This window comes from Protopterus annectens, chromosome 3.part1 (genome assembly GCF_019279795.1).
Source record: "Protopterus annectens isolate FY-2018-M chromosome 3.part1, PAN1.0, whole genome shotgun sequence".
In the NCBI taxonomy this organism is placed as follows: domain Eukaryota; kingdom Metazoa; phylum Chordata; order Ceratodontiformes; family Protopteridae; genus Protopterus; species Protopterus annectens.
Genome location: NC_056732.1, coordinates 380,200,904 through 380,213,692, shown reverse-complemented (window position 1 = coordinate 380,213,692; position 12,789 = coordinate 380,200,904). Strand labels below are relative to the sequence as shown.

The following is a 12,789-nucleotide window of genomic DNA, read 5'->3' as shown; positions in this document are numbered from 1 at the left end:
AAGAACAGACCAAAAATGTGCCCATTCCTTGACGATGTGGACAGTTGAGCGGTATTGACGTGGAACTGTCTACTTGCCACAAGGGTGTGCTTCTGTACCCACAAATGCCATTTAAGTGCCATTACATTGTTACACTTCAGAAGCAGTGCAACTCCATGGTTATTTCAAAGTGGTTATATGGCTCATAGTGGAAGTACACAAACAACTGTTAGGCCAGCAGAAAGGCAGTAAAGCCATCAAGTAAGGGCCACAGGTTGGAGGGATCCTGACACGTAACTAAACAGACCTAAGATTGTGTGGTTGCAATGATACGGAAGTACCGTATTTCTCTAATATTTTGGATAACCTGCTTGTAGCAGTTTACTATTCCCATGTTTGTACAGTGCAGTTCAAGGTTTCTAGGTGTTAATTTGCTGTATGTTAGCACTAGACCAGACTTTCATTTCCAGATATGAGGAGTCCTGCACCACTTCTGGCAGTACTTTCCATTGTTCAAGACTCACTTTGATACTTGCAGAAAAGAGAGCCAGGAAAGAAAATTTAGTTAAAAAATGTTAACCTTTTTTTTAAGACCTACTGTTTTTTTAATTCTGGATCTGTGATCAGTGTCCTGGCTGTAGGACATGAGCAGAGCTCTTGCTTCAAGATAAATCCATTTCTCCTTCCCCTATTTGTGTGTGAAATTTCATTTGGTAAAAACTGGAATGCCAGACTTGAGCAGTGCATGATGGTGGCCGCAAGAAAGGTTCAACAGCCTGAGATTGTTCTGCATATGAAACTTGTATAATGCCTGTAGCATCTGTCCTGGCTGTTTTCTGCAGCAGAAGCTTTACTCCCAAATCCGCAGTTGTGATGAGTACTCGGAGCTTTTCATCTGGTGTTGTCTTAGTGAAGCATAGCAGCTCCATCTTTTTTACTGAAGAGTTTCCAGTGAAAACCTTAATTCACTTTTAGAAGAATATTGTTTGAAACTGATGGTCGTATTGAAGTTGTAGAGTATTCAACAACTTCAGTAAGAGAGGAACAGAAAATGATTTTGGTATCAGTTATGGAAAATGGTTACAACATTTTGGCTTGAGCTGCTGGGGAAACCTTTTTTTTCCCAGTCCAGTTGTGATTTTGACAGAACTTGAAAAAGTTGAAAGATAGGAATAACATCTCTTATAAAAATGTCTACCAACTTTAATTAAACTGTAGAAGGATATAATCTTAAATTCTGAAGACTCTCCTAAAGAAGTGTGTTGCAGTTGTAAAGGCTATTTTTGTTTTGTCATTATTTACAAGAAACCATTTAGTGCAGTGATTCAGTAAGTTCCTCTCTCATCCCTGACAACTTTTGCCCATCCTAGCAGAGGATGACCACATTTTCTATGTTTTGAGATGTTCTGTCTGGTTGCATACTTTAGGGCCCTTTTACCTGTTCAAGTTAGAATATATGGTCTATAGAGTTAAAGTTCATATTTACACATCTACAGATGCCTCCAAATTGGTCATTTGCATTGAAAAAGGCAGATGCTGAAATCGAATCCTGGTAATATCAAGATTGAAAAAAAAAAACAGAAGTAATCCAGAAGGCTTGAGTGAAGTCTAGTATTTACCTGTGACCCAGAAGAGTGACAGAATTAACAAGAAACTGAGAATAAAGGATTAGTCCAGATAAAATCACTTTAGCTAGCAGATCTTGGAGTCTCTCTCTCTGTCTCTCCCTGTGGGAGGAACAAAGACACCTTGTTGAAGTTTTCAGTAGATTATTCAGTTAAGTAGGGAGACAGATGAGTGTCCAATTCATTATTTTGAATAACTTCCATTTTTCAGCAGGCGTGAACTCGTAGTCAACCCTGCCAGGTCCAAATTGATGAAATTCAGAACTGCTGAATGACTTCCAAGATCCTCCTTACTCAAATGCTCTACCCCAACCAGTTAAACCATTTAATGCATTCAAATACTTTGCTATATATCTTGATCCTTCTGTAAATTTATGTGCATTCATGTGTTGTCATCAGTTTTAAGTAATAAAGCAACACATAGATTAACCATTTTTCTTGCCCATGAGGCAGAATTTCAGTAGTTGAAAATGTACCATCTACCTCTTCAGAGACTGAAAATGCACTTTCCATTGTTAGCACTCTGTAGTTTCTTACTACTCTTTTTTTTACAGAAAGTTCTGAATAAAATTTCCCATTTTATAAAAAAAAATTTTCTGGCATTACCTTGGAGCTTTTTTCCCTGGACCTCTGCTGAAAATGGGCATGAATCCAGTCTGACTATCCCGGTCAACAAATATAAAATAAATAACAGTTCCATTAACACTCCAAAGACACCCCAGCAACAACTGCAAGATCCACCATTTTATATAAATCTATTTGTCTTTACTTTCTAGCCTTCTGTTTCTCATTAGATGTCCATTCTTTCAAAAACGAGCATTCTGTACTTGGAAAAACAAACACTGGCACAGAAGGTCTTGGTTACCACCCCCTTCTACACTTACCATAAGTGAAAGAGCATTTTCCAACACTCCTTATCCTGCAGTGTGAAATTTTCTACCACTTGAATTTTGAAATCTATTTACCCCATTCTCTTTGGGGAAAGATGCATATCACTTGTCAGAATCCTGTCAAAGAATAAACCTTTGCCTTTCTCTGCCCGTATGTTGGGTATTCTGTGCCTATCTAGACACAATTAATATAACTCTTCTTAGGCCTTCATTCAAATGGCAATGATTTAAGAATCCTAGAATCATAGGAGTTTACTAAGCTACTGGCCCCGAGGCCCTTATAGGGTCTATATTAGAACACCAAACGTTCAAAATTTCGAGTGTTCTAATATCGAACCATATGAATCGAAAACTTAAAACATTCAGAACAGCAAATTTTTTCTTAGGGAAAAGATTTGCTGTTCCAGAACACATACACACAACACAAGCACACCAAACAGCAATCCACATACATACACCTTAACCCTACACTAAACTATACATACACCACTAACTATCCACTTACCTTAACCCTAACCCTAAAGTATGTCACTATCGCACAGTCACCTCACCCGTGCCCTAACCCTAACTCACCTACCCTGCCCTAACCCTCACACCCACACAATCGCACACTTACCTGAACCTGACCCGTAACTTTCCACCACAGCGCTGAAAATATCAAAGCAACAGAAACGGACAACCGAATTCTTTCCCTAGGAAAAAAAATCGGTTTTCTGTTTCTTCGATATTTACAGCTTTCGCTGAAAATGGGTCGATATTAGAACACTCAAAATTTTGAACATTCAGTGTTCTAATATTAGACCCCCCTTATAAGCCTAGTCAAGAGTTTAGTCCATGTTTAGACAAGTCAGCACCCGATGCCCCTGTCCAGCATGGACACGGGTGGAATCCCAGGGATATATTTTCTGTTTCCCATCCAGTTATCCAGGCTGTGCTAAAAAAAGGGTAAGGAGGTACTCTGCTTGACATGGAGAGGGAGTTTATCCCATAGATGGGAGAGTCTCTGGGACACATCTGTTCCGCCAACAAGTCCTGTTGATGTCACATACCAGGTTGAGGCCACACATGTGAGTTACTTGAGTGGAGCTTGACTTGCAGATATGCAGCAGTCCCATCAAGGTGGGGTTCATGATCACCTTGTATGCCAGACAGAGGTCACCACTGAGGAGACTGTGAGTACAGGGATAGGGCTTTTAGCCTATCTGTGCATGGTAGATGTTGAGGCCCTGGATTCTCCTGGTGAGGAACCTCTGTGGTCTCTCCAGCTGCTGCATGTGCTTTGCGAGGTACCAGCCAAAAGGAGCATTGTACTCGATGGGCTTATAAGGGAAGAATACAGGGATGTTATGACCTCCTTGTCCCTGGCTGAGATGCAGTTATTTATGAGGCGGGCCATGTAGAAGGATTTCCGTACAACGGAAGAAACATGGTGGTCAAAAGTCAGGTTGCTATCAACCTGGGTGCCCAAATCCCTCGCAACTGATTGCATGCTTAGGGCATTGTTATTAATAAGATCATTTATGGAGATGTCACTCTCCCCAAAGGGGATGATTATGCATTTTTTGGTATTCAGGTTGTGGCCTTTGGCACCATGTTTTGGCACCAGTCGTTTGTCTGAAAGAGACCCTGTTGGAGGATCTCTACATCATTAGGGGGATTGATGTCAGCACCCAGCTTGCAGTCACCTGCAAACTTGGTCAGCCATAGGCCACTGGTTTTGGCCTGCATCTCAGAAAAGTATATCCCAAATAACAGAGGCCCCAAGACTGAACCCTGGGGTATGCCAGGATACATGGGGGTTAGCAAAATTGGTCTTTGTTACCCTTTTTCATAATATTTCAGCAAACGTTTTTTCCTTTTAGTATGTACTATTTTTTCCAATTTTACTGAAAAGCGTACTTTATGCGTTTTTTTTTTTTTCCTTTTCCAAAACTCTTATTTCACAGATGAGTATTGTCTAAACTGCTGTTCAAGTGCATTTTTTGAGTTAACGGTGCATTTAAGTCTGAATGTGGTATTTTGTGATGAAATAAACCTTTCTAACAAAGGTGTCCTAGAACTTTGTTATTCAGACTCTAACCTTAAGAGTTTTCACCTTGTGTAAATTCATTCTGTTAGCACCTTCACTTGGGCAGTGTTTGAAAAGGGTCCTCAGACCAGTTCAGTTAACATTCTTAACAAATGTTAAATGCATTTTGAGTCATGGTACTGGATTTCACCGCTTTTACTGGGAAGATAGGCAGCCCCTTAAAACAGAAAATGCATTTAAGTAATCAAAATTGTGATTTTTTTTTTTCTGGCATTGTTCCATTTTGATATTAAACTAATGTACCTTTTTCCTAGCCATTCTGGAATGGGCATCACCTCGCTATGCTTCAGGAAATGTTTTTTTTTTCCTAAGCTGCAAGTCTGGGTATAGTAATTTTTAATTGAAGCCAAGTTAATCAAATGACAGCTTAATCAAACTTGAGCAAAACGCATGCAGTGATAGCAACTGTGAATGAAGTAGGGGGAAGACCCTCTTCCCCACATCCGCCAAGCATAGGAACCTGTATACCACCTTGGTTGGTATAGCCTGTTCTGATGTTACATAACCTCTGGGCAAATTAATTTTTTGTCGCACTTGTTTGTCAATGAACCCAACTTCATAGTTTGAACTGTAGAGTTTCTCCCAAGTCCATTTTTGTGTTTTAAGTACAGCGTATCTAGTAGTATTAATCAGAACACATTTATGATTCTTTTAAAATATGTGTGTTGGAGTGGACCAGAATCCACATGCTTGCCTTGTGGTTCGGATACTTATGGAAATGAATAATTTGCAAGACCTGGACAATCTGGGATTCTGGTTGATTCACTGAGTGCTATTGAAGCAAATAGTTTTGTGAATGTGTCTGAACTCCAAAAGTGATTTTTCAGGAGGCGTGGTTCAAGGGAGTAACAACTACGGTCTCACAATAGTGGGCAAAAATGCAACCCCCCCCCCCCCCCGGGCTTTTTATTCAACAAACATTCAGCAAATTGGCTTCCTATAATCTGCCTGTTTTACAGCTGGGAATTATCCAGGTCTGTTAAAGGATTTGTAAATTTACAGTGAAATCCAGACTCCACTCAGTTCTTATCTGTAACGGCTTGGTATCAAAATATTTGCATAAAATATTACTTTTTTTGAGGAATCAAGTGATTTTTAATTGGCTTGTGTCATTTTATTTTTTCCCCTAGGCTGGCAGCCTCGTTGGTTTGTTCTCCATGGAGGTACACTGTCCTACTACAGCTCACAGGAGGACTCGTGGAAAGGCTGTAAAGGCAGTATTAAAATAGCAGTATGTGAAATAGAAGGTAAGTCGCATTTTGTTTACTGCAAGCTTGAGGGCTGCTGAAGCATGGCAGAGACATGCACAGTACTGTTTTATCTTGCTGCTTTCAAGTATAATCTAGAAAATGATAGGCTGGATACTGAGTGCATTATGTAATGCCCTCAGATGTTCACCCTTTCCCTTCACACACTTGTAGTCTGTTTCTGAGCAATAAGTTGGGGGAGATCACCTTCACAGAGGCCGGTCACTAGCATAGTACCTCAGAGCTGTGCTCTGTTTGCTCCTTTTTGACATCTACTACTTGGAAAGAAAGGCCAGTGTTAAGGGAAGTCTGGTTTACCAGATTTGCAGATTACAGACTTGGAGTTGTCCTAGAATCCCCCCACCAATACACTCTCATCCTAGAGACAAAACTAACATAGACAAGTAACTGATGCATGGCTTAAAACTTGGTGCAGAGAAAGGCATAATAGTGCCCCTTAGGATGAAGGCCACCCTAGGAAATTTCATCATAGATGACACGTCCCTAAAAGTAGTACCAGTAGTTTGATTTGGTAAAATGTTAGTGGAAATCCAAGTTACACTCATGTCTAATGTCATAAACAAATCCTCCTTTGTTCCTCAACTTTTATAAGCAAGGACATGGCAACTAGGTCCAAGGAACTTATCGTTCCTCTGTATTTCGCCCTCATCAGGACCATCATGGAGTACAATGTCCCTTTGGTATGTGCCTGACTAGGTACATACCAATGCAACAAATGGAACATTCACAGAAGTTTGTCAAAAAATACGTGACATAAACAGCATGTCCTGTGCAGATTGCCTGTTTGTAAGAAACGGAGTATAGATACAGGGCTTTGAGGTGATCTATGCCTGATAAACAAATTATCCTTGGCTCCCACTCTGGCCTTTTGCATATCCACAAAATGAATGGCATCAGAATTACTCTATTTAGAAATATTAAAATTTGCTTGTGACATAAATAGGGCACACTAGAAGGACATGTATGTGTCTCAGAATTCCCCTTCTCTGGAACAGGCTTCCCATCTATGTGAAGCAGAACTGTTCCTAAATCTATGCAAGCGAAGCCTGGATCAATGGATGGAAAATAGGAGATGCACCCAGGGTGTACCACCTATGTCTCTAATGGACAGAAGCAGTATATAAATCCTGCCTTGGTTTATATATCTCTATTTGTGAGATACAGTTTTTAAGTGCTTAACTAGGCTTATAAAGGCCCTAGTGGTCGTTGGCTTTTTGTGAACCCAAGATGCATTTCAACAGATTTGAGTAGTGTTTAACCTTTGTTTGGCATCTAGGTGTTCTTGCACTCTGTATTTGGTGGTTATATCTGGTGCCTCTTCCAGTACTGTAACACTGTTGAATTCACATCTGGTTTTAGCAACATTTGGTCAGACTGTATTCCGGGATGGTCCAACATTCTAGTGGACAGGTTAAGTCAGACTATTTTGATGCCTTACAAGTGGTCTCTGAATCTTTCAGTAGCAGAGCAGATCTTCCTGGAGTGGGGTCAGCCTTGCTATGATCTCTTCGCATCTCCTTCCAACGCAAAGTGCAGCGAGTTTTTCGCTCTGAACCCCTGCCGGGGGGAGTCCCTCAGAGATGCTCTAGTCCATGCTTGGCCTCCCAGTCTTCTGTATGCATACCCTCCAGTACCTCTTATTCTGAGGTTTCTGTAGAAAGCTTGTCGACTGGGGAGCAAAGTGATCCTCATTGCCCCATGTTGGCCTCTCCAGGTATGGTTTCCCTTCCTTTGCTCTCATCTTCTGGCTCCGCTTTGGATCATGGATCCCATTCAGAATCTGATTTCACACCCATCGGGGGTTCCTCATCTGAACCTAGACAGTTTGAAGCTCACGGCTTCGCTGCTCCAGTTCACATGATCACCAGGACTCCTGGATTATCCTCTTCAGTTAGGTCTGTTCTGGTGACTGCTCATAAGTCTTCAACCAGGAAGGTTTACCACAGCAAATGGAAACTTTTTTTTTTGTTTTGGGCTTCTCAAAGGAAGTTTAGACTCTTCACGGCCCCTATTTCTGCCATTTTCAATTTCCTAGCCAATATTTTTCAACAGGGAGCAAATTATTCTACTATCAAAGTTCAGTTGGCTGCCATTTCTCATTTTCATGTGGGTGAGAATTCTGCCTCCTTGGCCTCATCCAGACTGTGATGCCTTTATCAAAGGGACTTTTCTATTATGCTCTCCGGTCAAGGATCCTGTTCCCCCATGGGACCTTACTATGGTTCTTCAAGCTCTGGTCACTCCGCCTTTTGAACCTGCTGCAACCACAGACCTTACATTTTTATCTTGGAAAACAACATTCTTGGTGGCTATCACTTTTGCTAAAAGGGCTTCAGAACTACAAGCTTTTGTCCATCAAAGTTCCATATATGATTTTCCATAAAGATAGGGTTTCCCTTCGGACCAATCCATCTTCTTCCTAAGGTGGCATCACAAGTTAATATTAATTAGACCATTAATTTACTTGTCTTCCCTAACTTTGCTAACAAAGTGGAATACAAACTTGTTGGATGTTCATAGACAGTTATGATTTTATTTGCACAGGACCAAAAACTTCCATAAATCCAGTCAGTTGTTTTTGTCCTTCCTATCTCCAAGGTCACTATTGCTAGGTGGATTTCCTTGTGCATCCTTCAGGTCTATAAGGATAAAGGTATGTCTCCTATGGGTCAGGTTAAGGCTCATTCCACTAGGTCCATGGCTACTTCTGCGGCCTTTTGGTCTAGAGTCTCCTTTGATGATATTTGTTCTGCAGCTACTTTGTCCTTATCTCATACCTTTATTTCTCACTACAAATTGGATTTGACTTGTAGAAGGAGAGCATCATTTGGTTCCGCAGTGCTCTGGAATATCCTTCCATGAGGGCCACCCAGGAGTTTAGTAGCTGGGGAGTCTATCCCACAGATTGAAGACCAAATGAAGTAAACCACTTCAGATAAAGAAGTTATGTACTTACCATAACATTCCATCTGAGTAGTTCTACTTAATTTGTCTTCAATTGTCCCTCCCCCCTTCCCCCTGACCTTGTCACATGAACAGCCTGCAGGCTGCAGTTGTGGGTCATAGTATTTTTCAGGTCAGGTTACCAGTATAAGGGTCAGCAAACTCTATCTGGGGGTTGGAAGGTACTTTAGGTGTATTATGGGTAAGGGGAGGAACTTGGAACTTGGAGCTCGGAGCAGATGCTAGTGAAATTGCCGGCTCGGATCCGACACGGATCTGGTATCCCACAGGTTGAAGACAAATGAAGTAGAACTACTCATGTACTCACCATAACATTCCATCTAACTTCTTTTTTGCCTCATAGCAGTAAAATGTATTTGATATTTTCCCTTCACATTAACAGAGGTTTGGTAATCCATAATAACAATGTGATCTTTCTAGAAATAGCATGTGATGCATTGGCTTACTTCTGAATGTTAATGCCATTTGTAACAAAAACAGTCATTTTTACATCATGCTAAAAGCTTACAGGTTGTAGAGACAGCTGAAATGTTTCAGACCTACTGCTCACAGTGGAATACTTTTATTTATTTATTTTTTTTACAATATGTTGACATTTGAAAATTGGCTTTTGTATACAGCTGCCATGATTCGCTGTAAATATGTTTTTGGTATTTAAAATGCTGCAAAATATGTAGTAGTGCATACAGATGACACTTGTCAAGATTTGATACATTAGTTTTCAGTTGCGCTGACACAGTGCTCAGAAAAATGTATCGGTTGCGGCCAGTTAAAAAAAAATAGTAACCATACACATTTATGTTGTGTAAGGTGTACCAGAAAAGACAGTCAAGTTAATTCACAGAATAAAGGGTTTACAGTTTTGGCAAATAAAATTTTTTGGCTTAATTCACAGAATGTAAAATTTAAAGTCAATTCTACATTTTAAAAGTAACAGTACAGTTAAAAGTATAGATCCCATTAATGAAAAGAAGGCATCATAAATGTTAAGCCACAGGTTCAACTACTGTGTTTACTTGTCTTCCCTTTATACAGGTACACGTTTCAGAATTAGAACCATTCATATTTCATGAAAAAAATCCTGTTTACTAAGCACACCAGGTCAGATTGTAGGCCAGTTCAGCAAGCTGAATTAGACACTAAAAGTAACTAGTAGTAATTTATGCAGTTATACATGCATTTGTGGAACAAGTAAAAGGAGTACACGTTAGAGCAGTGTGTGTTCGTAAGCTAATGAGAGGAACTGTAATGAATGACAACAGATTTTTTTTTTTTTTTTATGAAGATGGGTTTGAAATGGTAAGTTCCCACATCCTACTGCAAAGTAGAGGAAGGTGGGGGATGAGAACAGGGATGTACTGAGTGGCATCAGCCCCTCCAGCTATGGGAAGCCCTGATAGTCAAATTGCATGTTTTTTCTGTAGGAAACTGGGACCTGTCAAGCAGGACCATGTATACTACAGAAGATGGAAAAATAGGCAGATAGAGAAAGGAGTATTTGCAAGGGCCTCAGAAAAGGAAGTCAAAAAGGAAGCAAAAGTTGCAGGATGATAAAGGGTCAAAGTGAAGTGTTAACCAAAAATGCATGACAATATACCATAGGAAAAGAATTTCTGACCTTGTGGTCCAAAACAAAAACAGTGAGAAGTTAAAAATTCCAAATTACAATGGGAGGTACAAGGGATTGTATTACCTTTTTTAAAATCAACAGTATGTCATTGCCTCAAGGTTTTCAGAACAGCCTTGCCATTTTTATTGGATAGTAGAGACATTCTTATAGAATGTGAGTAAAGATGATTCCCTGCACTTAGTCTTTATACTCTATGGCCTTTTCTCAGGTGTGCAGTAGCAGTTCTTGGCCTACAGCCCACTGACTATGGTAGCAAGGATGGGAGAGGCTCTGCTTAATTAACCAAAGCTACAGAGCTTAGTTGTGTTGTAACAGAGAATTTGGAATGAAAATGCACTTTACAGTTTGAATAGTGATTGGGGTTGGGAGGTTTTGCCCAGAATGACTGCTGCCTCTGGACAGATGAGGGTATTCTGTTAGGAGTTCACTATACCTTTTAATCATCAGTGACCTGGCATGAGTAGTGTCAGTGTTTCTGTATTGACTGAAATCTGTATAAAACTAGTATTGAAATGGCTTGGACTTATACTTGTAAATCCTTTATCAAATGTGTGCTTTATGTATGAAGTACGTTGATATTTTTATTCCCCGAGTAAACCTTTACTATAAATTGTCTCCTTATTTTCCCAGAGCTCCAGCTGATTGGTGCCCTCGTCACATTTGGAGGGTCCTGAATTAATCCTGCTCCATCTTTGGCAGCTAAGAGATTTATTATTTTGAGTTTCCTTTAACTGCTTCAGAATGCTAGTAAATTTTTACTTTATTTTTTGATTTTGCACTTTAAATCATTTTAAAGGTCCTTAATACTTGAAATCTCCTTGTCCAGGTGGTTTAAGTTGTTTTTGTGGTAGTATTAAACTCGCAAGCAGTTTTTTGTCTTATATTAAGAAAAATGGAATAGTCCATCTTGTGTCAGTAGATGACCTGGTCTGTCTGAGTTGGGGAAACACAAAATTGCAAGTGCAGTCATTTTATTAGCCAGAGGACTTGGAAGCCAGCTTCCTAAGTGCTTTCATAAATTTGGTACCTTTGTGCACTGCTGCCCACTGTGCAACATTGTTAGTAGTAGTAGTGTCCTGTCTAGATGCAGATGCCTAGAAACCAAATTTTCCCAGTAAAACTACCTCTGAAACTGTACTAGTAACTTGGTGAGTGTAGAGCAACTACTTTAGACCTTAAGCAACAGAGTAGCTAGTTTGCACATTGAGGGGCATTGCCCCTTGAATTTAGTATTATATACCCTAGTCTAGTCTCCTGCCCCAAAAGTAGCCTTAGTCAGCCTGTTGTTAAACCCTTGTGCACTGCACCCTTGTAGACATTGTGGCTATGCATTTTTCCAATTTCTTCAGACAGTTTGGTGGATATGGGTATATTATGACAATGTAACAATTGCCTAATGTTCACTGACATTTAATCCTCAACGAATCAAATACAGTATGTGAGAGATGTATATACACAATGTCTCTGGAGGTAAAACTCTCATACAAGCACTCAGAACAATGTGGTTATCAGTAATGTACATGCTACACCCACCACTCGTACTTCACACTCCACACACGGACCTTCTTATACTAAGGCACTTAAATGCAATCTTCCCAAAGACCTCCCCGATATTCCAGTTGCAAAAATCATCCTCTGCAAACTTAAAAGCAGTTGTCAGAAGCAAGTAACAAGGCACATACAGCCACATCCAGTGGAGCCTCAACTACCAAGATCATAAGGCAAGCTAATACAGTACCCAGTACTTTAGTCATAGGTGAGTTGTATACTGAAATAATGACCTAATGCCTATCAGAGGCTCTGCCAAATTACTCATGCACCACAGGTACCAATATAATTCAATCATGGGTCATTTACACTTACATAGACTGAGACATCTCTCCCTTGACTAATGCAAAGAGACATACATTAGGGAGCTCTGTTTCACAGGTTGGTATGTGCCTAGCATTGAGCAGCATTCTGCCTTCAAAAAGAGTGATGCCACAGGATGTCTAGGTTGATGCCACAATATGGACTGAAGATTGACTATAATAATTGGCTTAGTTATTAGTGTCATTTTAGGGGGATACAATATTTGTCAGCATGGGAGGACATGGTTAAACCATGTTGCTTTGCCATGAATGGTCTGCACCTGTCCATGTAGGCTTGAGTGTTGGCTAAAACATTGTTGTCCCGCATAGAGCCTTTTTTAAGCAATGCTAACTTGACAAGCCTTCAAGCCTTACAAAATCAACCCATGCAAAGCTAAAGGCTACTGCTCAATGCTAGGAATGTACAGAGGAAGGTCCATTCCCTCCAAACACTGCATATTGGAAAATGTGGACTTCTGTGCAGTTACCACCGA

At 40.2% G+C, this 12,789-nt stretch overlaps 1 protein-coding gene across 2 annotated transcripts in view; it reads left to right on the top strand.

Annotated features, from left to right (window-relative positions):
• PLEKHA8 (pleckstrin homology domain containing A8) overlaps positions 1-12,789 on the top strand; it is a 384,133-nt gene that overhangs the window by 38,122 nt on the left and 333,222 nt on the right. The window contains exon 2 of one of the 2 annotated variants that reach the window (XM_044066845.1): positions 5,714-5,830. In XM_044066845.1, coding sequence (XP_043922780.1) covers positions 5,714-5,830 — 117 coding nt within the window. Of the gene's footprint in view, positions 1-5,713; positions 5,831-12,789 lie in introns of those variants that run through there. The other variant, XM_044066846.1, reaches the window with a different exon arrangement.